Below are 26081 nucleotides of genomic sequence, written 5' to 3' on the forward strand. Positions count from 1 at the left end.
GAACCATCAGTGTATATGATTTGAGAGAGAGAATGCTCTGTGGACAGAGCATCAATATGGCTTAAGGCGTTGAGCTTTGCCTCAAGACGAAGCTTGGGCTGATCTCTAATTTGCTTCTTGGGTGGAAAGGGAGGGATTAAAACTGGAAAGGGTGTAACCTCCCACGGTGCAGGAAAGTGCCGTTGTTGTTTCTCTTGGTACAAATTATAAGCCTAATGCATTTTGAGATCATTCCCAGTGTTAGTTATCCATCTGGAACAATGCTGACCTTCAATAAGGTAATTCTGGAGGGCTTCTGTGCAAGAGTTGGGATGAGTTAGAATAAGCATTTTTAAACCTAGTGCAGGCTGGTATATATTAGCTAGTTTCTGATCTACACTGTAATCCTTTAAACAGAATCTAGTAGCAGCACATGCTGTGAATATATAATATTATAAAGAATTGTAGGTAATTTAATATTACCTTTTAAAAATTATTCTATTACGAAAACATTGATGTTTTCTTGTGCAGCGTTCAAAGGAATTATCTAAAATATTTCTTACTTTTTATAAAATTATACTTTAATATATAAAATATCAAAAAAATTAAAAGAATTTTTATTTTTTGTTTTAATATTATATATATTTTAATATTGCATAATTAATTTATTAAAAAATGAGATTACTATTTGAATAAACAATAAATATAATGTTTTGATAAATAATTAATACTCGGATGGTGTTTGAGGGCGGACTGAAATACAAGACATGTTGAACTATAGAGGTAAAGTTTGGTGCACAATCCACTTTCGTTTATACTGTATTGGGTATGATGTATATAAGAGCCGGCTATATTGTGTATGAGAGCCGGCCATGTTAGGGATGTTGTGTATGACAGCCTATTCGACATGACGGCGTCTGTGACGAGTAGAGACAGGCCAACTAAAGGATGATTACCTGAGTCCTTAACGTGACAAGACCAATCTGTACAAAGATTAGAGTCTCTAACATGACTGCAGGTTATTTACATGAGAGAACATGACATTGAGGTTATTTGGCCGAAACGCTGTGCGTATTAGTGGCTTTAGGTATTGTATGTGTAGCGTCTTGGGCTACTCGCTACACATGTACTAGCTCTATCTATAAACCCAACATTATGTTAGTTTATTTATTTATTTATTTATGCATATACAAGAATGTACATAAGGAATGTGAGGATACAAATATGGTAATTACAGTCTTGTAAAGCCACTAGCACGCGCAGCGTTTCGGGCAGAGTAACTCATCATCTATGGATGTACGATTACCTGAATAAAAATTTTGATTTTGATTTGATTTTGACTGCAGACTAAACACCTTTGTGTTCTTTAGTCTGTCATTCAGTGTACGGCCAGATTCACCTGAGTATCGGAGAGGACAAGACATTCAGGAAGTAAACACCAGCAACATTGAAAGCTGGAGGAACCGCTGCGAAACTTAAACATCTTTCCTCGGGTAATGGCGGCTTGGTTTACATTTATTAAACAGTTTTCAAGCCTGCCATTACATGCTTACCTCAATGGTTACGGGGGAGTGATGTCATGCCTGGTATCCTTGTTGTACCAGTTGCCTTGTGGCTTATATTCTAATGTTCAAATTCGTTTTCGAATCTGGCCATAAAGTTGTGGATGGAGGTGGCTTCCACAACTTCTTCTCCTTCAAGTATTTCCTTACATTCCTTTGGCTCATTTGTGTTTCCAGCTTCCATCTGTGGTACTTCCATCTCTTGTGGTACTTTCTTTCAACTTCAAGAAGCTGTGCTTGACCAGGAGTCCAGTTTATAATGCCACAAAGGCCATTCCTAAAGCCAAGGAAGAATCAACTTGTCTTTTTACCGAAATGTAAAAGAAAAATGAGGTTATCTTGAGATTATATCAGGGCTTAGCTTCCCCACGGCCCGGTTCTCGATGAGACCTCCTTTTTTGTTACATACCCCCAGGAAGCAGCCCGTAGCCGCTGTCTAATCCCCTGTACCTATCTATTGCTAGGTGAACAGGGACATCAAGGGTGAAAGAAACTCTGCTCAATTTGTTTCCGCATCCACCGGGGATCGAACCCGGAACCTGAGGACTACGAATCCCAAGCGCTGTCCACTCAGCTGTATGGTTAGGTGTGTGGAGGGAATCGTCAGGGAAGGTGGGATTATGGGTGCAGTCTTCACTTGCACATTCAATGAATCGAGTGGAAGATATTCTTGTGCTGTTCCCAGATTTTGCTAGTGTAGGCTAATAGATCAGTTTTACAGTTCTTGTTCTCTCCTGACACCATGTATGACTGGCCGTCCTGTGAGGTGAGGGTGTTGGATGAGCTTGTAGCTGGGTTTTGATCTACACTGTGTGGTCCTTCATACAGGATAGGGAAGCAGCTCGTTGCTGTGTATACCTAAGCTTGTTAAAAAAGAAAAGACATTGTTTGCGAGGAGTCTTGTGAGAAACTGGTAAGAGTAATTATAATATAATACTGCTATGATTCAATGTTTACCTCGTGTGAAAATCATTACGTTGTTGTTTAGTCAGAGTTGATTTGTTTTTTGTGTTGAGGCTGGTATTTTCTCCCCTGATTCCATGTATGACTAACCAGCCTGCAAGATGGGAATATTATAATAATAATAATAATAATTTTTATTTAGGTAAAGGTACATACATAAAGAGATTTTACAAAGTTTGTTGGCTTTATAGATAGAGCTAGTACATACAATGCCTAAAGCCACTATTAGATGAACTTATAGCTAGTTTGTTATCTACACTGTGTAATCTTCCATATACTTGCTGTGTATACCTAAGCTTATTAATACAAAAAATAAATCCTGGCTATTCTTTCTATATGTTAGTCTCCCAGTCATTCTTTCTCATCATTTTAAAAATAAATACTCAAAAATATAAATATTTTTTATTATCTCTTTTTCAAACATTATCTTAATTTAATTAAGACTTATTCAATAATATGAAATTATAGTTAAAATTTTAAAAGAATTTGAATTATCTTCAAAATCTCAAAAATATTTGTATATAATTTTGTTTTCTGGTTATTTTACAGATATATTTGTAATAATTATTGAAAAAGCAGCATTAACATTCAAATAATTTTTCATTATAGAATATTTTTTTGAAGGCAACGCAAATTGCCTATAATAATAAATGATAAGTATAGTTCCTTTACATAATTTCATGCCTTTGTTCATCTAGTCGGAAACGAGTACCGATTGATGAAGATTAAGTCACCCAAGAGGTGGCACGGGCATGAATAGCCCGTAAGTGGTGGCCCTTTTCAGCCATCACCAGTATCAAGAGCTGATACTAGAGATTTGTGGAGGCGCGACTGCACCCTGCGTGACGGGAGATGACTCCCGTCAAAAATGAGTACCAGTGAAGGAACTGTTATGGGGTTGGAGACTGATGATCCCACCTTGTGAAGCTGGAGCTTAGACTCTATATAAGCTTAACGTGTATATATTTACAGGCTTTCTGTCCCCGACAAAACAAGTTCTGAATTAATTTGGGTATTTAGCCCATCACCTCAAAAATCAATTAAAATAAAATAATTTTGTTCTCAAAAAATCATGTTTTATGATTTTTGTTTCATAATCCTATTTTATATTATATATAATTATGTATTATATATAATATATATTACATAATATATATTATATATAATGTATATTATATTATATATATTATATGCAACAATGATCACAAAAACACTGATCCAAGTATGCGGAAAAATCACATTTGAAAAATAGAGAATGTTTAACACGTTTTCGGTTAATTCGCCTTCATCAGAGCAGAGTAGAATGAATCGCTTTCATTCTACTCTGCTCTGATGAAGGCGAATTAACCGAAAACGTGTTAAGCATTCTCTATCTTTCAAATGTGGGTTTTCCGCATATATATATTATATATAATAATAATATACGGGTATATATATAATTAATCCTGTACTCACCTGATAATCATCAATACTGAGAATATCCTTACCTTGTGAAGATTCTACGTCCCCCTGTCTGTTGTATTCATTAATTTATTTATTTATTTATTTATAAAAATTTATTTATAAAAATGCTTTGCCCGAAACGCATCGCGTAATAGTGGCTTTAGGCATTGTATGTACTAGCTCTATCTATATATCAATCCATTAATGTAACATCACTTGTATGTACCTTACCTGAATAAACATATTTATTTATTTATTTGTTATAAAAATAAATAAAATAAAATGTTTATTTAGGTAAGGTACATACATACAATAAATTTTTACAAAGAATGGTTGACTTATAGGTAGAGCTAGTACATACAATGCCTAAAGCCACTATTACGCAAAGCGTTTTGGGCATGATATATATATACAAGAAGGTACATTGAGTTTGTGAGAATACATAGCATAGCATTTACAATCTTGTAAAGCCACTAGTACGCGCAGCGTTTCGGGCAGGTCCTTAATCTAACAGATAATTGTAAGTAGGTAAATTCTAGCAGAATTAATAAAATGATAACAGAATTTCTACTTAGTTAACTCCTTCTGTGAGAGACAGCGAGGGACGTCCAGTTCATACCACAAGACAACACTGTTACCTGCGTCCACACCTGCCACCAGCTCTCGCCACACTGACCATCAACAAAAAAACAATTAATAATAATAATAATTTTTATTTAGGTAAAGGTACATACATAAAGAGATTTTACAAAGTTTGTTGGCTTTATAGATAGAGCTAGTACATACAATGCCTAAAGCCACTATTACGCAAAGCGTTTCGTTAATTAATATAATAGGAAGTTGGCTCATACATCTCGTAGCCTATTGGCAGAATGGATCTTTTGTACACTGTTGACAGACCACACACTAGAAGGTGAAGGGACGACGACGTTTCGGTCCGTCCTGGATCATTCTCATCGACTTGAGAATGGTCCAGGACGGACCGAAACGTCGTCGTCCCTTCACCTTCTATTGTGTGGTCTGGTCACCATACTTCAGCCCCGTTATTGTGACTCATCGCCCTTTTGTACGCTAATATGAAGTGGGCTTTTCCGACATATAAGTTAATACAACTATATATTATAGGTTTATGTATAGTTTGTTCTAGGTAAGGTTAGGTAACGTTTTTTTAGGGAATATTTATTATTCCCTAAATATTCCTATTATTCCCACATGACTTGACACCCAGTTGATAAGTACCCGTCGGCCTTATCGTTTGAGTGTTTGCACGAATGATATGACATTTGTGATCAGATGTATGTTATCACATACGTGTTCTTGTTGCAAGGTTTCAATGGCGGTTTTCGAATCTGTATGTATGATGGCCAAATCCACTCGATAAAACATTTAAATTATTGAGGCAGTTTCATATTTTCATATCTGTATTATCTAGAAAACAAACGAGATAATAACTTATACTCGGGAAATATTAGAGTTCTTAAAATCTGCACATAGAAAGAACACAACGAGACTAGGAGACACAGCAGGAAAGAACACAACGAGACTAGGAGACACAGCAGGAAAGAACACAACGAGACTAGGAGACACAGCAGGAAAGAACACAACGAGACTAGGAGACACAGCAGGAAAGAACACAACGAGACTAGGAGACACAGCAGGAAAGAACACAACGAGACTAGGAGACACAGCAGGAAAGAAGACAACGAGACTAGGAGACACAGCAGGAAAGAACACAATGAGACTAGGAGACACAGCAGGAAAGAACACAACGAGACTAGGAGACACAGCAGGAAAGAACACAACGAGACTAGGAGACACAGCAGGAAAGAACACAACGAGACTAGGAGACACAGCAGGAAAGAACACAACGAGACTAGGAGACACAGCAGGAAAGAACACAACGAGACTAGGAGACACAGCAGGAGAGAACACAACGAGACTAGGAGACACAGCAGGAAAGAACACAACGAGACTAGGAGACACAGCAGGAAAGAAGACAACGAGACTAGGAGACACAGCAGGAAAGAACACAACGAGACTTGGAGACACAGCAGGAAAGAACACAACGAGACTAGGAGACACAGCAGGAAAGAACACAACGAGACTAGGAGACACAGCAGGAAAGAACACAACGAGACTAGGAGACACAGCAGGAAAGAACACAACGAGACTAGGAGACACAGCAGGAAAGAACACAACGAGACTAGGAGACACAGCAGGAAGTGCAAAATAACAATATTTAAGAGCACATGTGTAGTGGTTATGCTGAAACTTTTCAAGACTAAATATATGCGACATAATCAGTTGACCGCTCACAGTGTCCAAAAAAAGAACACTGTTTCCCAAAAACGGTGGGTTTTCTGAGTGGAAGAAAACGTATGTCTGGAAGCTGACTTAAACCGCCCCAAGCTGCGCGCGCATTGACCCGAGGTTATATAAACCGGGACGGAGACGGCGTGGGCCCCTTCCCCAAGCCAGCAGCTGCTCTTACATAAACACCTCCATTGGATATTTGATCAATCAAGTTGTGATTCTTATGTCAGACTGCGACCAGCTGTGTACTCCCCTAGTTGTGCTTGCGGGGGTCGAGCTCTGGCTCTTTGGTCCCGCCTCTGTCAATCAACAGGTGTACAGGTTCCTGAGCCTATTGGGCTCTTATCATATCTACACTTAAAACTGTGTATGGAGTCAGCCTCCACCACATCACTGCCTAATGCATCCCATCTGTTAACTACTCTGACACTGAAAAATTTCTTTCTAACGTCCCTGTGGTTCATTTGGGTACTCTAGTCTCCACCTGTGTTCCCTTGTTCGCGTACCACCCTGTCAAGTCCTCTGAGAATTTTGTAAGTAGTGATCATGTCTCCACTTACTCTCGTCTTCTAGTGTCGTAAGATGCATTTCACGCAGCCTTTCCTCGTAACTCATGCCTCTTAGTTCTGTAGTAGCCTAATAGCATACCTCTGAACTTTTTCCAGCTTCGACTTGAGCTTGACAAGGTACGGGCTCCATGCTGGGGATTCATACTCCAGGATTGGTCTTACATATGTGGTATAAAAGGTTCTGAATGATTCCTTACACAGGTTCCTGAAGGCAGTTCTGATGTTAGCCAGCCTCGCATACGCCGCCGATGTTATTCTTTTGACATGGGCTTAAGGAGACAGGTTTAGTGTGACGTCATCTCCTAGATCTTTCTCTGTCCAATTCATGAAGGACTTCATCTCTTATTTGGTATCTTGCATTTGGCCTCCTGTTTCCACCGCCTAGTTTCATTGCCTCACATATACTCGGGTTGAACCATTCATTCAGTTTGTCTAAACAGGGAGGGTCTGGGAAGGGGGACCTGCAGGATCTGGGATGTGAGGCGGGCTAGGAGAATCTGGTAGGCAGGGGAGTCATGGGGGAGGGGGTTAAGGGAGGGCTGGGGGGGGGGGGGGCAGAAGAGGAGGGAGAGCTTAGGGGGTCGGGGAGAAGGGAGGACTTAGTGGGGGTGATGGTGAGTAACAGCCTGGTTGACCAGACCTGATCATAGTCCGGGCCGCAGGCACAGTGATCCCAGGAACCAACACCGCAGGAACAAGCTCTTAGTAACACTCACTGACAGACAGACAGACACATGTGATTATACCACTTGACAATTTACAACTTGGTCAATACGTCTTTTTTTTTTTTTTTACATACTTGTGCTACTACGTAAACAAATTATGGTGGATTTATTGAAAAAAAGTTAATTTACAAGTTTCTTTAAATATTTTATTTTCTTTTTAACAAATATTTAAGACAGCATGAACAAATCCACAAGGGCCGTAATGAGGGTTCGAACCTACGTCCGAGAGGATCCCAGACGCGCCTTAGTGAACTGCACCACGACACGGTAAAAGAATTGCAACCAGTTCATCTGCCCTCACGTGGATCCTGCAGTCTCTCCGACACACAAACCAGAGTTTTGGAGACAGTCCCTCCAGTCTCGGAGAGACTGGAGGATCCCTGTGAAGGCAGAGGAACTCCCGGTTGCAATTCTTTTACCGTGTCATGACACAGTCGATTAAGGCGCGTCTGGGATCCTCTCCGACGTAGGTTCGAACCCTCATCACGGCCCTTGTGGATCTGTTCATTTGATGCATCACACTATTGTGATTTGTGTGTGTTATTTAGACAACATCTTTTCTAATGAAATACTTGGAATCATTAAAAATAACTGCAATACTATAATGTACAAAAAATGATAAATCATATAACATTATTAACAAAAACCTTTCCAGTAACATAAAACTTAACACATGTTGACAATGAGAACAGATTATGCAAAAATTGCACAGGACAATGAAGTGTTTGTTAACACGATTAAGAACTGTATTGTATTGTATTCTATTAGGACCATTGAGGCATTCATTAACATTATACACTGTATAATGTATATACTATACAGTGTATTGTATATGTATATTTAAATCATTGTATATTCTATCAATAGTGACCAGTGAGATGTGTAACACGAGACGGCACTGTACTGTAACCTATCATTAGTGACCATAGCAATTCAACACACAACATACTCGTTTCATAAATCAACTTAAAGGAATGACTTGCCCTGTCTGCGTCTCTCTCTAACTTTTACACACCCAAACTGACAAGACTTGTACGATTTAATATCCTTGTCACATATACTGTATCTACACACTTATGCAATTTACTCATCACATACAATTATGAGTGTTCTCGAAATAGTCTTTGAAAGTTTATCCCGTGAAGGATTAAATATATTAAGGATAAACTAAGAAATAAATTGAAGGAACACTGCATAAGAATTGGGTATCTATTGTCTGTAAGACATTACTTTTACACGACCAAAAACAATGTACAGTGTATATATCAAAGTTGTACATCAAAGAGGAAATATAAAAAAAAATTCAATTAGAAATTCAATCAATTAATAGTAAAATTTTGTTTAGCTGCAAACAAACAAACAATTAATAGCAGCATACCATGCTCAGGTGGTCAGTCATTGTCAGGTTAATATTATAAAGAGACGAGAGGCAACAAATGTATAAATGTACTAAACATTACATGACAAAATATACAATAAATGTGTGAAACAAGGCTATTTATTCTACATATCAGCTACCCTCGTCCAAATTAATCTGTCATCACAGAACACACTCATGACAATTAACAGCAACCTCACTGTATAAGCCTGCTACCTCACTGTATAAGCCTGCTACCTCACTGTATAAGCCTGTCTTATTACAATACGCTTCAACATATAAAACACACATCTGTATCCTGGAACCCCCAATATGATTCTAAACTATTGGTCTCCATACGCCTCTTATCAATGCTTCTTAATAAAAACAATTAAACAAGGTAATCATTCAATTATCATAAACCAAAACTTATACAAAAGACACGTCACCCACTTGGCCTGAGCACATTAGTAACGTAATTAAATTAAATACCTGTCTTTGATAGTAATACAATTTAGCCTCGTCTACTTCCTTATAGTAAGTTACAGCCTGTGTTGAGGAATATCCACTTCTGCAGACATATGCACGCAACATTTTATATTTGTGCAAGCACAGCACAGTATTATGCAAAAAGTGAAAAAGTGCACACACATCTTGTACAGTGTAAGGTGGAGAGTACCTACATAAGTCTTGTACAGTATATCGTTGAGTACCTACATGAGTCAAGTACAGTGTATTGAAGTACCTACACCAGTCTTCTACAGTGTATCGTTGAGTACCTACACCAGTCTTCTACAGTGTATCGTTGAGTACCTACACCAGTCTTCTACAGTGTATCGTTGAGTACCTATACCAGTCTTCTACAGTGTATTGTTGAGTACCTACACCAGTCTTCTACAGTGTATTGTTGAGAGTACCTCCACCAGTCTTCTACAGTGTATCATTGAGTACCTACACAAGTCAAGTACAGTGTATTGGAGTACCTACACCAGTCTTCTACAGTGTATCATTGAGAGTACCTACACCAGTCTTCTACAGTGTATTGTTGAGAGTACCTACACCAGTCTTCTACAGTGTATCGTTGAGAGTACCTGCACCAGTCTTACAAGTGTGCACCAGCAAGACACTTGTAAGCAAATTATCTTGTAAAGTGCAAAAATTTACTTATAATTATGGATATGAAGAGTGCTGTATAATCAGCACTTAATTGTTTTCCAATAAAATAATCATAATATTATAAATAATTGGTTATTGGTCTCGCATGCACAAATATAATTAGTTTACAGCCACAAACCCATCGAGAGTGTATTAAACAACAAATGATTTTAAAACTACTACTAAATATTTTAAATAAATAATAAACACAATTACATTTTAAATGTAAAGGAAAGTAATAATACAATTCTAGATGCCTCGTTGCAACAACTCCTACAAGAGTCTTTACCTGTGATTTGCCTTCATAATTGTTATACTTTATACTTTGTTATACTTTCAAAGCCCAGCATCTTGAGGTTATCTTGAGATGATTTCGGGGCTTTAGTGTCCCCGCGGCCCGGTCCTCGACCAGGCCTCCACCCCCAGGAAGCAGCCCGTGACAGCTGACTAACACCCAAGTACCTATTTTACTGCTAGGTAACAGGGGCATAGGGTGAAAGAAACTCTGCCCATTGTTTCTCGCCGGTGCCTGGGATCGAACCCAGGACCACAGGATCACAAGTCCAGCTTGTGATCGCTGGGGACAAGCTTGTATGGTAATAACTTGCTCCATCAACAGCCTGTAGGGAGGCCCACATTTTCCAATATACTCCAGCTGAGACAGCACATCTAGCTGGTATGTGTCCAAATGCCTACTGGAAAAAAATAAGCTTGATTTTCTTCCTAAAAAAGTTCTCCTACTTGGTGAAAGAAGGTTAAAGAGCCACGAGACGTTGATATTCGTACAGCGTTTTCCAACTGTGCCTGTGGCACCTCATTCCAATGCAAGAGAAGCTGGCAGATAAACCTCATACAAGAAATTAAATATCTTTCAGAAGAACAAATAATTAAGGATCGATGCCCAATCATCCCTTATTTACCTATATATATATAAGAAGGTACAATGGGTTGAGAAAGTACATGTTGGCGATTAAGTGGCACATTGTTGCAAAGCCACTAACACGTACAGCATTCTGGGCAGATTCTCAAGTTAAAACTAGAATGTGCTGTGAAATTAAAACTAGGTGAAATAATTAAAATTTAATAAAAAATAAATGTAAAGATAGTAGAATTTGAATTCACATTTATATATACTGTACAAGAGTTCTTACATTCTTGTAAAGCCACTAACACGCGTTGCTTTTCGGGCAGGTCATTAACCCTAATTTTCCACGGTAAACGACTCGCCAAATCGTGTAACAACCAGGTACCCATACACTGCTGGGTGTACAGTAAAGGATTGGCACCCAATAAATCTTCTCCGGCCAGGATGCCAACCCAGGCCAATGCGCTCATGAAGCGCCGAGCCAGTGTTTTACCACTGCACCACGGGGACTGCAATTACTATGCGAGAATAAATTGGCGATAAAATAAATTAGAGAGATGATGTTGCATTTCCAGAGTACAACACTGGCTGAGCTAGTAGCACAAGGCTGGATACTATATGATGATGAAGTTAGGTGTTTCATTGTTCTACTTTTGAATAAAGTATGACACAGGAGCTCAAACCCAACACCGGGAGTAATGGCTCACCACCGATCCATAAACTGTTCCCTTCATCATCCAACTGCAATTAGGGACCTAGGTGTAAATTGATTAGCAGATCATGTTCTGGGAAAACTGGTAGGATATGGCTTAAGATGAGCTGTGGGGAGGGAAGAGCCCTATGCCACAAAACACAGTGGGAAAATCATAAATCAGATACTGTACCTTCTTTGTATATAAACAAATAAGAAAAATGGTGAGCGTGTATCTGGTGGAGTTGACCACCGTGTCCACAGCCAAGAGAGCCAAGGGGGCGAGTTTGATGGGGGCAGCAAGGAGGCCGAGGGACACGCTTGATGGGGCAAGCAAGGAGGCCGAGGGGCGCGTTTGATGGGGCAAGCAAGGAGGTCGAGGGGTGCGTTTGATGGGGCAGCAAGGAGGCCGAGGGGTGCATTTGATGGGGCAAGCAAGGAGGCCGAGGGGTGCGCTTGATGGGGCAAGCAAAGAGGCCGAGGGGCGCGTTTGATGGGGCAAGCAAGGAGGTCGAGGGGTGCGTTTGATGGGGCAGCAATGAGGCCGAGGGGTGCGCTTGATGGGGCAAGCAAGGAGGCCGAGGGGCGCGTTTGATGGGGCAAGTAAGGAGGTCGAGGGGTGCGTTTGATGGGGCAGCAAGGAGGCCGAGGGGTGCATTTGATGGGGCAAGCAAGGAGGCCGAGGGGTGCGCCTGATGGGGCAGCAAGAGGCTTACCCACCATGACTGCTCAAAACTGGAGTTTCTAGAGCGAGTGAGGTAGTAGGGTAATGATGGAGGAATTAATAGATCAACAATGAACTTGCTGAGCTTTCAGACTTAATTACTTCATACTGAAAAGTATACAAGCACAAAATTATCATCAGAGCAATAAAAACAAAAAACAAATATTTATCTCTGCCGAATGAATATTGTGCAAACTTCGGCAAAAATGTGGAGTTTAAACTCGGAAAGAAATTTAGCGTGCAAATTTTCAAAACCATTTATTTCTTTGTTCCCTTGAGAATACTGATGGCAACGGCACATACAGAAGAACCTCTCACACCTTAAAAAGCATACAAAAATTCATGCTTTCTAGTCAAAATCCCAGTTGATGATGCCAAATGGTTCGTCTTATCTGTCTTTTTCATATTGTACACACACACACACATAGCAAAATAAATATACCATTTTGGGCATACCAAATGTACTTAGGGGCTACAGATAACGTCACTTTGTGGCTGTAGATTTATCCCGCATTTCCGCCACACCTTCTTGTAACATAATTTTGAATTGTTATTGATGAGAGACTATCACTTTTTTTTTTAAACCCCTACACACCCTACAACTTGGTCAACTTGCAGTGTGGACTGCAACTTATCCACTACACACCCTACAACACGGTCAACTCACAGAGTGGACTGCAACCTAACCTCTACACCCTACAACACGGTCATCTCACAGAGTAGACCGCAACTTAACCCCTACACACCCTACAACACGGTCAAATTTGCAGAGCAAACTGCAACTACAGCCAAATGCAAAAATATAATGTGTGGTTTATGTAACCGCATTCTTTATATCTTTATTTTGTCCACAGAGATGCATGTTGCGTCCCATTAGTCAGGGGGGGAAGACTCGAATAGTTTGATCACAGACTGATAAGCTGCAGCAAGTGTTAGTGGGGCAATCTTTGACTTTAAGTAAGATTCACATCCTGTTAACAGGAACTTGCTACAAAATTTAATGCTATAGAGAGAGAACTACAATTCTTGAATTGTCGTTAGATACTGATCGTGGCTACGACAACCAGACAAATTATTTTCGTTTGGCGTGTCAGTTCGTACAGCCATTAGAAACTATGCACCAGTAACCTAAATACACAGGATGGAATGATGACGTATGAGCAGGAAAATATTAGACGACTACTTTTCGTTGCTGCACAACTGCAACTACAGTGAGATCGAATGAATCGACCATCATTAACTCTCGATCAACATACTTAAAAACACAAACATATGTGAGTGGTCTACTGACATGGAAGGTCGCATATACTGTGGTTACGTGTCTAAGATGACCTGAGTTGACTTCTTAAGTACACTACATAATATTTGCAAACCAAACTTCTACTTCCCTAATCTTTGTTCACATCTAGAGTATTTTTTCAGGATAGTTTGGAAATCACTATATTCAAACCTACTTAAAGAGGATGTGACAAAAAATTCAGCAAGTCTAATCTGCCATGGAAGGAAAGCAAAAGTGGCAAATGTTTCTCCTACAGTGATAACGACGTCTGGGTCGGGTTGACCGTTCGTCACCAAGTGTGACTCTATTGTTGATGCAGTTATCTTGCAACCCGTTTTTGACAACCTTTTGGCTACACTCGCCAAGTTTCCTCTGCTGTCTTCCTGACTCAAAAGATTGACTGTTACCTCTTGATGTACAGTTGTGGTGTCCGTCTTGACACACTTGCCAGCCACCGTGTCTTTCTCCGGCTTGCAGTCCTGGTCATAAGAGAGAACATTATACATAATGTCAGAGTTACTTTCCTCAAGAGCCTTCAAGATCACTGGCTTGTTGCGTTTCAAAATGCCATGAGCATCATATAGCGACACGAAGCGAACACCATACGCGACGGCCCAGGAGATGACAGTCGACAACTGGGATATTTGGTGTGTCTGATGCGCAACTAATATCAGACCAAGGTGTTGCGGTACCTTCTTGAGCTGAGCGGCGTCTGCCTGCAGACGACATGCAGGAATGAGAGTTGGGGCCAAGAAGGAGCAGAGACGCAGCAACAGACGATGAAGGTCATGAAAGGTGTCGATCACAGAGAGGGCCAGGCTGACCAGGAAGTGAGCCACAAAATACAGCAGCTGAAACACTGGAAGTACCACGTCCATTTCCTCTGCAAAAAGAAAAAAAATTATTACCATATATATATTTGAGTTACAATGTTTCAGATCTGTTCTCTGAGGCTTATGAGGACTACAGGGTTATAATGACTAGGGGGCTGAGGGGTAAAGTAGTACCAAGGACTAGAGACTCTGAGGTGTCAATGATATAAATTGTACAAGTTTAACCCTTAAATTGCACATGGCATGCATATACGACTGGACCTGACGGTACCACGAGTTCAATTTCTCAAACTTGCTCAAACGCTTTCCGATTTTTTGTGCATAATCTACTAGCAAATCCTGCAACTTTGTCTAACTCATCACAAACATAACTTGAAAAATAAAAAAAAATAAAAAAATAATAAAATTGAATATTGAAAGTTTCAGATTTTCAAATCGGCAGCAAAAATATAAAATATCACCAATTCTTGAGGTTATCTTGAGGTTATCTTGAGATGATTTCGGGGCTTTTAAGTGTCCCCGCGGCCCGGTCCTCGACCAGGCCTCCACCCCCAGGAAGCAGCCCGTGACAGCTGACTAACACCCAGGTACCTATTTTACTGCTAGGTAACAGGGGCATAGGGTGAAAGAAACTCTGCCCATTGTTTCTCGCCGGCGCCTGGGATCGAACCCAGGACCACAGGATCACAAGTCCCGCGTGCTGTCCGCTCAGCCAACCGGCTCCCCATATGTGGAGCCGGTCGGCCGAGCGGACAGCACGCGGGATTTGTGATCCTGTGGTCCTGGGTTCGATCCCAGGCGCCGGCGAGAAACATTGGGCAGAGTTTCTTTCACCCTATGCCCCTGTTACCTAGCAGTAAATAGGTACCTGGGTGTTAGTCAGCTGTCACGGGCTGCTTCCTGGGGGTGGAGGCCTGGTCGAAGACCGGGCCGCGGGGACACTAAAGCCCCGAAATCATCTCAAGATAATCATCTCAAGATATCAAATTGTTCATTTGATGTTATTATGATCTCAGAATAGCATATGATCTTCATTTTCAAAGATTTAGACTAGAGGTTTTTAGTTTAGTTTACTGTAAAAAAAAAAATTGTCAATGTGGAATTTGAAATATACGCCAAATTTAGACATCAAAATTTGTAACTCCAAATGTTTGGGGTTTATGAAAAATCTATTCTAATAGGATTGTAGAACAGACAGCTGTGCACACTATATGTAAAAATGGTGACAATGGGTAAGAAACTTAATTTTTTTTAACCGACTCAAACTTGAAACTCTAGTTTCAGAGATAAATGTAGTCGACGTTATCGACAATGAATAAGGTAGTTCTAATTCATTAATTTACTTGTATGTTTTAATAAACATTGTTTGGTATTCATACTTGAATATGTGAAAGTTGTTGGTCAATATATGTTAAAATGAAGTCATGAAAAAATAATCCTCCCGAAAAAAACAAAATATGGGGATAATTATAATGATTTAGGGAACAGAGATGTATACTTTATACAAGTGATAATTATAATGATTTAGGGAACAGAGATGTATACTTTATACAAGTGATAATTATAATGATTTAGGGAACAGAGATGTATACTTTATACAAGTGATAATTATAATGATTTAGGGAACAGAGATGTATACTTTATACAAGTGATAAAGTCCTAATCATCAAAACATCCTAAAGAGACTAAGAAAATAGAGTTTGAAATCTGTGAAAAAAAAATCAACCAAAAAAATTCAGTCCCAAATTCTGCCATTGTTACTTTTTTTTCTATCTTCACATAGTTAGGGATGATTATGGCTCTCCAGGATGTAGAGGTTACAACAAAATGAAATAATAAACAAAGACGACAAAAATAAAATAAAATAAAATCTTCCCCAAAGCACCTTTGAAGGATACCTAATCAACCAGGCTGTGACTCATACGTCAGGCTGCGAGCAGCCGCGTCCAACAGCCTGGTTGATCAGTCCAGCAACCAGGAGGCCTGGTCGACGACCGGGCCGCGGGGACGCTAAGCCCCGGAAGCACCTCAAGGTAAGGTAACCTCCCCTCCCCCCAAAAATATTTTTTGGACATTGGTGAAAGTAAGATTAACAGTGGCCCATCTATTTTTATGATATATGTAACAAAATGGAGCATAATAACATACGTAATCATTATTATTATTATTTGTGTTATGTATAACTCAGCAATGCTATAAAGGCACCAGCTGCACATCCACTTTGTGGTCACTTCTAACTACTATTCTTCTTTGTGCGTCAGACAGGTGCTTGCATCTCCTTATTACTGCATTATCCATCAGTTCCAGTTAATAGGAGCCGTTCTCCTTATCAACCAAACCTCCTTTAAAAAAAAAAAAATCTTCTAAAATCCATTTATGAAAATATTGGGATGAAAATATTGGGATTGGGATGAAACTTTCACGAAACTGAAGCCAGTAAGTTGGAGATTTGTTTAACAGTTTTATGAATTTTCACATATGAATATTTTTTTGCCCAGACCCAGCTTATATCCCCCCCCCCCCCCATTTACAGTGAGGCCTGTATTTAAGGGTTAAATACAGAAAAGACCTGGGTAAATAATTGGTTTGGAAACAGTGTTATTGAATTATGGAGATCAGGTCCCCATAGGCAGCATGGTCAACAAAGCTCTTAGATGCAGTCGATTTATAGTCTGATGAGTCATAGTCCTATTGATATTAGATTAAACACGTATGTGAAGAAGTTTGGATGGATATAAATAGGAGCTTCTTCATATAATCCAATAGGCTTTAGCAGCTTTGTGTATTCGTACGGGAGTATCATGGTTGGCTGACTGGCGATACAGATGTTTCAGGTGCCACACTCCACATCTTCCTTCATACGTCACACTTTAAACCCCCTTCACCATACTCAATTGATGGGATCTTTAGCCGAGAGAATTTTTTCAACACTCTTCCTCTACACATGCAAGTAGTAGGCATCCATCAGTCATACCAGACTAAGGAGTTGTGCTCTGGTTGTCGGTCTGGAGTGGCCTCTCCAGGGTGCAAAGCCTGGGTATACACATAAGAGGCATAATTAACCAATCCCTTGTGGTATAAAAGGAGAACTTATAAAGTCTTCAAAAGATACTTGATCAACGGGGCTGTGATTCAAATGTCACATTATGAGCAGCTGCGTCTAACAGCCTGGTTGACCAGACCACCACCAAGGAGGCCTGGTCAAAGACTGGACCGCGGGGACGTTGATCCCGGGAACAATGCAAGGTAACCCCGGAAAATAGGTCACGTGCAAATATACAGCCACATGGTTAACAGCAATACTAACGGCTTTTAAAAATATAGTCCTTGACATTTTCTCCAAAAGCAGACTGCAGTATTTTATTAGGCAACTATGAGGAAATAGGATAAATTTCAGGGACCCAGTAATTTCAAGTGCAGTAAATAAAATTCAGAAAATACATGCAATTTCATTGATAATTTATGGTAAAATAATCCACAACAAATTACACATTTTATAACAACTGAGAGAGCACGTGGGAACAACAGGGAAGTGAAGGAAAACCTGGGCACATGTTAGGGCGGCCCAGTCTCTCAATTTGCCACAAAATACAATGTCCTAACCTAATCAGAAATGCACGAACCCAAACAACCCAACTAATCCAACCAACTGATACATGAGAATTTTGTAAGCTGCTACTTTTCATAATAGGTTGCATTTCGTATGTAGGTTACCATAACATACCATAATGAGGCATTAGTTGAGAGGACGGGTTGACATGGAGCCCAGTGTCATTATTTTTCCACTGTAAAAAAAAAATGCAGTGGTTTCACCTGACTGGGTGCCGGTCGGCCGAGCAGACAGCACGCTGGACTGGGGGTGGAGGCCTGATCGAGGACCGGGCCGCGGGGACACTAAAAAGCCCCCGAAATCATCTCAAGATAACCTCAAGATGACTCAAAGAATCAGAACCTAGGGTACTATCCACTTAACCAATCAGAGCCGTTAATCATCAGGCCCATGAAGTGCCACGTTAAGGTGTTACTGATTTCCCTAAATCAATGGAATTTTTATGCCGGGGTCAATTGTGTAAAAAGTGTAGTGCATTCAGTAAGAGGACAGCATGTGCAAGGACACTTGTTGTCTTATATGCAATATTGGATTTTGTTAAAAGCCTAATTTTATTATTTTTAAAACTATTTACAATCTACAGGAGAGCACAGTTGTCTACATCCTCGGCTCGCAACCGAAAGATCCCAGTTCAATCCCCCGGGAAGGAGAAAAAGAATTAGACAAGTTTTCTGTTCCCTGATGACTCTGTTCACCTGGCAGTGAATAGTAGTAGACATTCATCAGTCTCAGGAGACTATAGAGTTGCACTCTGGTTGTGGGGGGAATAGGTACCCAGAAATTAGGCCACCGTTATGGTTTGCATTCTGGGGAAGGTCATTAGTTAGCCTAGAGGGGACTGTGATAGGCCTAGGTACAAGCCTCCTGTCTCCGATAATGGAAACTAAATGAGAGCTTGCAGTGTTCCCATTATCGGGGAACACTATTCCCATTATCATGCTTGCAGTGTTCTCTCTGAGCCCATTACACTTCTAACAGCTTGGGTAAAGTTGCCCTTGACTGAATGGTTGGCCAACACCAGCACCTAAAATAACTACACTGCTTGGACACGTGTATAGAGGGAGGGAATTATCAGGGAAAAGTGCCAAGCCATTTCAACTACATAGCCCTTGGAAAGGGTCAGGAGAAGGATTTGGGATGGGACGGGGGAAAAAGGAATGGTGCCCAACCACTTGGACGGTTGGGTACTGAACGCTGACCTGCATGAAGCGAGACCGTCACTCTACCGTCCAGCCCATAGAGCAATGTATGGAACGAAACCAGAAAAATGGCAGGAACGAAGTATGGTCTAGAATCATAATGAAACCACGAAAGGAATATTATTGAACCCTATTAGAATAAATATTATACCATCAATATCTCCACAATTCGGTGCAGAGATCTTGTAAAAATATTAGCTATTTGTTTCTGGTAAAACTTAAGAAATTATATTTTATATAATTTGATTTCTTGTTTTCATGAGGATGATCCTTAAACTGCTAAATGATACTACAGTAAAAAAACTAAAAATACATTATTGTATTGCAAATAAAGGTGTCCGGAGACTGGTCAGAAAATTAGACCCCATGAACGGTACATGGTTTTCAGACACCAAAACCCGATTACTATAATGATTCATATCCAAATCAACTGAAAATGTTACCACCACGTACCAAGCATAGCGTGCTACCTTTCATATTAATACCAGACCAAAAGTCAGTGGTTCCCAAGATACGGGTCACCCAAAACCAGTGTCCAGTGTCCAACCCGTTCTCGCAAATTTAATAAGTCAATATTGACTTATTAGTTGCGTGCATAGGTGACATACTTAACATAATAGTTTCCCTTGAAAAGCTTCATAGAAAACACCGACCTTACCTAACCTACTTAGTATGTTAAAATAAGCATCTTATAGCTTCGTAATTACAATTGTTACTTAACCTATTATAGGTATAGGTTAGGTAATAATTGTAATTACGAAGCAATAAGATGCTTATCTTAACATACTAAGTAGGTTAGGTAAGGTCGGTGTTTTCTATGAAGCTTTTCAAGGGAAACTATTATGTTAAGTATGTCACCTATGCACATATTTAATAAGTCAATATTGACTTATTAAATTTGCGAGAACGGGTTGCAGTGTCTCTCAAGGTAACCTCTCTCTGTAGATGCACGGAAAGCTAAGTAAATGTCACCAAATAATGTGAAACATTACACACAGAAATCACAATAGCTGGAAAACCACCGGAATTCATTATTGATGTAAAACATCAATAATGAATACCGACACCCAGATACCATGTCCCGTAATATCAGACTATACCCCACACCTGTTCCTGAGACACACGTCGCCAAACACCGTGATACCTGTTGCACGTTTCCAAACATCAGGGAACCAGGTATGTTATCCTAACAGTAGGCAAATAATGGGAGTAGACCACAGTATACATGGTTAGAATGATTAAATTCTCTTACAAATGAGCAACATATTTTGCAATTGTAGACCAGACTGGAGTTCCTGCAGTAATAAATCTGGGAACTTAAGTTTTATGACAAATTCCCAAAAGCCAGTTTTTGTTAATATCTCTGTGTGTATTGCAAGTACAGCATTAATTCTTGTGTCACTTTTAAAGAACATATCTTTTGATAAAAGAATAAATTTTCTAATAAACCCAATATATTTGCTAAAAGTCCATCAGATTTATCTATAACTGTCTTAAGCATCTGGAGATGGGTAACTTTACCCCTGGTTAATTATATGCCAGAGAAAGTCATGGTGTCTGACTGAGTGATTTGACTGTTGGTGTCTGGCTGACTGGGGCTCAGTCAAAACTCAGCCAAACTGACTGACTGTCCAGGTCAGAATGGCTAGCTGGAAGGCAGGCTGGACAAACTTATTTGTCTGTCCTTTGACACATCAATTCTGTAACACTCAACATGAGTTTCTTTTCATGACAACCTGTGTATTTTTTAACACAGGTGGCACAGTTGAATGAGCCAAGATTTTAATGAATAATAACCTTGCAATTACACCGTAGTGTAACCTCCAAAATCTGGTCACACACACATACACACACAACGCTCCCCCACCAGGATACCCACAAAGAACTTTTTTAGTGTCAGAGTGGTTGACAAATGGAATGCATTAGGCAGTGATGTGGTGGAGGCTGACTCCATACACAGTTTATAATGTAGATATGATAGAGCCCAATAGGCTCAGGAACCTGTACACCAGTTGATTGACAGTTGAGAGGCGGGACCAAAGAGCCAGAGATCAACCCCCACAAGCACAAATAGGCGAGTACACACACTCACACTCCCCTATCAGGACACACTCACACTCCCCTATCAGGACACACTCACACTCCCCCAACCAGGACACACTCACACTCCCCCAACCAGGACACTCTCACACTCCCCCAACCAGGACACTCTCACACTCCCCCAACCAGGACACTCTCACACTCCCCCAACCAGGACACTCTCACACTCCCCCAACCAGGACACTCTCACACTCCCCCAACCAGGACACTCTCACACTCCCCCAACCAGGACACTCTCACACTCCCCCAACCAGGACACTCTCACACTCCCCCAACCAGGACACTCTCACACTCCCCCAACCAGGACACTCTCACACTCCCCCAACCAGGACACTCTCACACTCCCCCAACCAGGACACTCTCACACTCCCCCAACCAGGACACTCTCACACTCCCCCAACCAGGACACTCTCACACTCCCCCAACCAGGACACTCTCACACTCCCCCAACCAGGACACTCTCACACTCCCCCAACCAGGACACTCTCACACTCCCCCAACCAGGACACTCTCACACTCCCCCAACCAGGACACTCTCACACTCCCCCAACCAGGACACTCTCACACTCCCCCAACCAGGACACTCTCACACTCCCCCAACCAGGACACTCTCACACTCCCCCAACCAGGACACTCTCACACTCCCCCAACCAGGACACTCTCACACTCCCCCAACCAGGACACTCTCACACTCCCCCAACCAGGACACTCTCACACTCCCCCAACCAGGACACTCTCACACTCCCCCAACCAGGACACTCTCACACTCCCCCAACCAGGACACTCTCACACTCCCCCAACCAGGACACACTCACACTCCCCCAACCAGGACACACTCACACTCCCCCCACCAGGACACACTCACACTCCCCCAACCAGGACACTCTCACACTCCCCCAACCAGGACACTCTCACACTCCCCCAACCAGGACACTCTCACACTCCCCCAACCAGGACACACTCACACTCCCCCAACTAGGACACACTCACACTCCCCCCACCAGGACACACTCACACTCCCCCCCCACCAGGACACACTCACACTCCCCCACCAGGACACACTCATACTCCCTCAACGAGGACACACTCACTCCCCCAACCAGGACACACACACACCCCCAACCAGGACACACACACACTCCCCCAACCAGGACACACACACACTCCCCCAACCAGGACACACTCAAACTCCTTCAACCAGGACACACTCACACTCCCCCAACCAGGACACACTCACACTCCCCCAACCAGGACACACTCACACTCCCCCAACCAGGACACACTCACACTCCCCCAACCAGGACACACTCACACTCCCCCACCAGGACACACTCACACTCCCCCCACCAGGACACACTCACACTCCCCCCACCAGGACACACTCACACTCCCCCACCAGGACACACTCACACTCCCCCCACCAGGACACACTCACACTAACCCGTCAGCTGGGACGGTGAAGGCTGAGGCAGGAGGAGCCGCCGCTCTCTGGTGCCCAGGTCACCTCAACACTCGTCTCCTCACGGGTCTTGGCTGCCGGGGAGGCCGACGTGGCTCTCACAACGCCTCCATCATCGTCCTCGTCGTCGGCAAAGTCGTCTTTATGACGGAAATCTGACCGAGAGACGCGTCCAGGCTGGCGGGAGACGCCGTGTAAACAATCCACACGTCGCTGCCCTTCCACGTCGCCGAAACATTAACAGAAATATCATTTTTTTCGCATTTTGAAGGTCATTTAGAGCGATTTAATATTTAAAACGAAAGTATAAATATTTAATAGGTGTTTCATGTCGCGTAAAGTGGGTGTTTGATGCGAATTCAAGTCGGAATTTGGTGTTAATTTGGACACGAACGCGGTGTGATGATGTCACGTGATTGGTCCACGTATCCGGCTGCCTGTGATCATTATATTTCCTCCTGGGCGTGTTTTTCCGGGATTATCGTCGTCGAAAAGTGTTCCTGCGGCAAGAGAGGCCCTCAGCTGCCTTAGACATACCCGCTCGTCTCCACAACTCCATGAAGAATGGAGGAAATAATGGATTTATTAGAGGCGGTGTGAGTTACGTCAGCTGACGGCCGTCACGTGAGGCGTCTGCCGCCTTATTTACCGGTGAAAGCTCATGTATTTCAGTTATTTAGCGGCCATGGAGCTCCGGTGGGTCGTCTTCACGGCCCAAGTCGTGGTTATGGCGAGCATGGGGTGGAAGGAGGCCCGTGGGAGCCACCATGGCTCTTGGGATGATGGGGGAGGACCTCCCCTTCCTGGGGTTACTGATCTCCCGCCCCTCCCTCCCGCGTCTAGGGATGCTGCCCTCCCTCCCGCGTCTAGGGATGCTAGTCTCTCACACCCTCCCAGGTATTCCGATCCCACTGCTGGAGATGCTGCTAGAACCTCTGCTAGCGATACCGCAGATATCACTGTCAGGGCCGTTGCAAGTAGCATTTCTAGAGATATTGTTGTCTCTACTAATGATGCTGATCCTATGTATGCTGATCTCTCTTCTAAAGATGCTGATACCCCTGCTACGGATGCTGGTCCCTCTGTTACGGATGATGGTACCCCTCCTGAGGATAAGGGTGAGAGCACCGTCCTCTGGTGGACACCTTTCACCGGGGTTGGATCAGGTCAGTCGCGCACCTGTCACTTGGGGAGCTGTTTCTTCACCGAGGACCGCGGGGCTTATCTACACCATCCCCGTACGGAAGCTGTGCTCTTCTACGGCAGCGACTTCAGCGTGGAGGATCTGCCCTTACCCCGGCGGTCTCCGCACCAGTGGTGGGGTCTCCTCCACGAGGAATCTCCCAAAAATCAGCCTCTTTTTGACCATCAGCAGGTATTAGAGCTCTTCAACCTCACTGCCACATTCCGGAGGGAATCAGATTTCCCCCTCACTCTCCAGCATTTAGAGTCAATGGAATCCCTCACCTCGGGGTCGGAATTCGTCGTCACCTCCGTCAAGACCCAACTTATGGCGGAGGAGGACCTGGCTCCGGTCGTGTACGTCCAGTCTGACTGCGACACGCCTTCAGAGCGAGACGCCTACGTGCAGCAGCTGTCGAAATACATCAAGATCGACTCGTATGGTTCCTGCCTCCACAACCGCGACCTCCCACCGCATCTGCATGATCCTGCTGATACCTTTGATCATGTTGACTTTCGCGCCATTGTGGCCAAATATAAGTTTACTCTGGCCATTGAAAACGCCGCGTGTGATGATTACATTACTGAGAAGCTATGGCGCCCTCTCACTCTGGGATCTGTCCCAGTGTACTGGGGGTCTCCCTCTGTGAAGGACTGGGAGCCCAATCCCAGATCAGTAATTCCGGTAACCGAGTTTGAATCCCCGCAACAATTGGCCTGGTACCTCTACAAGTTGATGGAAAATGAGACTTTGTACGAATCTCACCTGAAGCACAAATTGAAACAAAAAGTCGATAATTTGAACCTCGTTCGTGCCATGGCTCATAGAAAGTGGGGAATCAACAATGACTTCGACAAGGGGAACTTTATTGAACACTTCGAGTGTTTCGTCTGCGATAGCGTCCTCTCCAGACGCTCTAAAGCTGAACATACGGGAGGTGAAGTCATGGCTTCCTTGAATCATTATGGCTGTCCTGAACCACCAAATGTCCTAACGGGGAAGCCTAATCCAAAGAGTTTCTGGGTAGAGCAATGGCACAAAGCCCGGGTGGAAGCCAAGGTACTGAGTCGACTTGTTAAAACTAATAAAAAGTTCTTTCCGGATGTGTTTTACCAGAATGTGATTGATGAGTTGCAGAAAGATGGGTTTTTTGTCCATTTTCCACCAGACCATCTGGAGCTGTAATGTGAAGCTCAAAATCCTTCCTATAAATTTGTTTAGCTGAAAGTATAAATTATATGGATGTCTGGGTTATAAATAGCTGGAAATTAATGATTACTAATTGTTACAATTTCAAAATGTTAATTAAGTGGCCTCAAAGTTGTCAATGTTCGTTGTGTCCACTGAGTATAAATTATAGTTTTGTATACTGCATAACTGGCATACCACGTGTGTTAGGCTTATTTTAAATCTTATACTTATTTGATCTTTTAGGATAAATTAATGAATAAAAAAAGTTGAAATTATTGATAAAATACATACGTATATTTATATATTTTTATATGTGTTTATATATATATCTATATCGACTGTATGACAAAAGGAATGTATAGTTTGCTATGTATATATATATATATATATATATATATATATATATATATATATATATATATATATATATATATATAATATATATATATATATATATATATATATATATATATATATATATATATGTCGTACCTAGTAGCCAGAACGCACTTCTCAGCCTACTATGCAAGGCCCGGTTTGCCTAATAAGCCAAGTTTTCCTGAATTAATATATTTTCTCTAACGTTTTTCTTATGAAATGATAAAGCTACCCATTTCATTATGTATGAGGTCAATTTTTTTTCATTGGAGTTAAAATTAACGTAGATATATGACCGAACCTAACCAACCCTACCTAACCTAACCAAACCTATCTTTATATGTTAGGTTAGGTTAGGTAGCCGAAAAAGTTAGGTTAGGTTAGGTTAGGTAGTCGAAAAAACATTAATTCATGAAAACTTGGCTTATTAGGCAAATCGGACCTTGCATAGTAGGCTGAGAAGTGCGTTCTGGCTACTAGGTACGACATATATATATATATAT

General features: G+C 41.7%; 3 protein-coding genes across 5 annotated transcripts; 2 read left to right on the plus strand and 1 right to left on the minus strand.

The window, feature by feature from the left end:
* The first annotated feature begins 215 nt into the window (after positions 1-215).
* LOC123766813 (perilipin-4-like) lies at positions 216-6180 on the plus strand. Its single transcript, XM_069305090.1, has 3 exons — positions 216-278; positions 1719-1858; positions 5442-6180. Exons 1-3 carry the CDS (start codon positions 216-218, stop codon positions 6178-6180), a joined length of 942 nt encoding a protein of 313 aa, XP_069161191.1.
* Positions 6181-7678: 1498 nt separating this feature from the next.
* Positions 7679-23036, minus strand: Tango14 (transport and golgi organization 14). 3 transcript variants are annotated; one of them, XR_011230803.1, is made up of 3 exons: positions 22809-23036; positions 9895-14508; positions 7679-9828 (listed from the first exon to the last, which is right to left on the minus strand). XR_011230803.1 is itself a non-coding variant. In XM_045752923.2 (2 exons), exon 2 carries the CDS (start codon positions 14501-14503, stop codon positions 13727-13729), a length of 777 nt encoding a protein of 258 aa, XP_045608879.1. In that variant the 5' UTR covers positions 14504-14508; positions 22809-23036; the 3' UTR covers positions 7679-13726. The 3 variants fall into 3 exon arrangements, 1 of the variants encoding a protein (XP_045608879.1); XR_011230801.1 differs by having other exon boundaries at positions 7679-9656; positions 9725-14508; XM_045752923.2 differs by having other exon boundaries at positions 7679-14508.
* A 200-nt stretch (positions 23037-23236) lies between these two features.
* Positions 23237-25585, plus strand: FucTB (alpha-(1,3)-fucosyltransferase 10). The gene has a single exon (XM_045752910.2). The coding sequence runs from the start codon at positions 23488-23490 to the stop codon at positions 25192-25194; it is 1707 nt and encodes a 568-aa protein (XP_045608866.2). The 5' UTR covers positions 23237-23487; the 3' UTR covers positions 25195-25585.
* Positions 25586-26081: the final 496 nt, after the last annotated feature.

This window comes from Procambarus clarkii, chromosome 5, assembly GCF_040958095.1.
Source record: "Procambarus clarkii isolate CNS0578487 chromosome 5, FALCON_Pclarkii_2.0, whole genome shotgun sequence".
NCBI lineage: Eukaryota > Metazoa > Arthropoda > Malacostraca > Decapoda > Cambaridae > Procambarus > Procambarus clarkii.

Coding starts and splice junctions, on each gene's coding strand:
- Tango14 (XM_045752923.2), bottom strand. CDS start 14,503: ATGGACGTGGTACTTCCAGTGTTTCAGCTGCTGTATTTTGTGGCTCAC.
- LOC123766813 (XM_069305090.1), top strand. CDS start 216: ATGCATTTTGAGATCATTCCCAGTGTTAGTTATCCATCTGGAACAATG. Junction 279..1,718: donor CAATGCTGACCTTCAATAAG/GTAATTCTGGAG, acceptor TTGTGTTTCCAG/CTTCCATCTGTGGTACTTCC. Junction 1,859..5,441: donor ACTTGTCTTTTTACCGAAAT/GTAAAAGAAAAA, acceptor ATCTGCACATAG/AAAGAACACAACGAGACTAG.
- FucTB (XM_045752910.2), top strand. CDS start 23,488: ATGTATTTCAGTTATTTAGCGGCCATGGAGCTCCGGTGGGTCGTCTTC.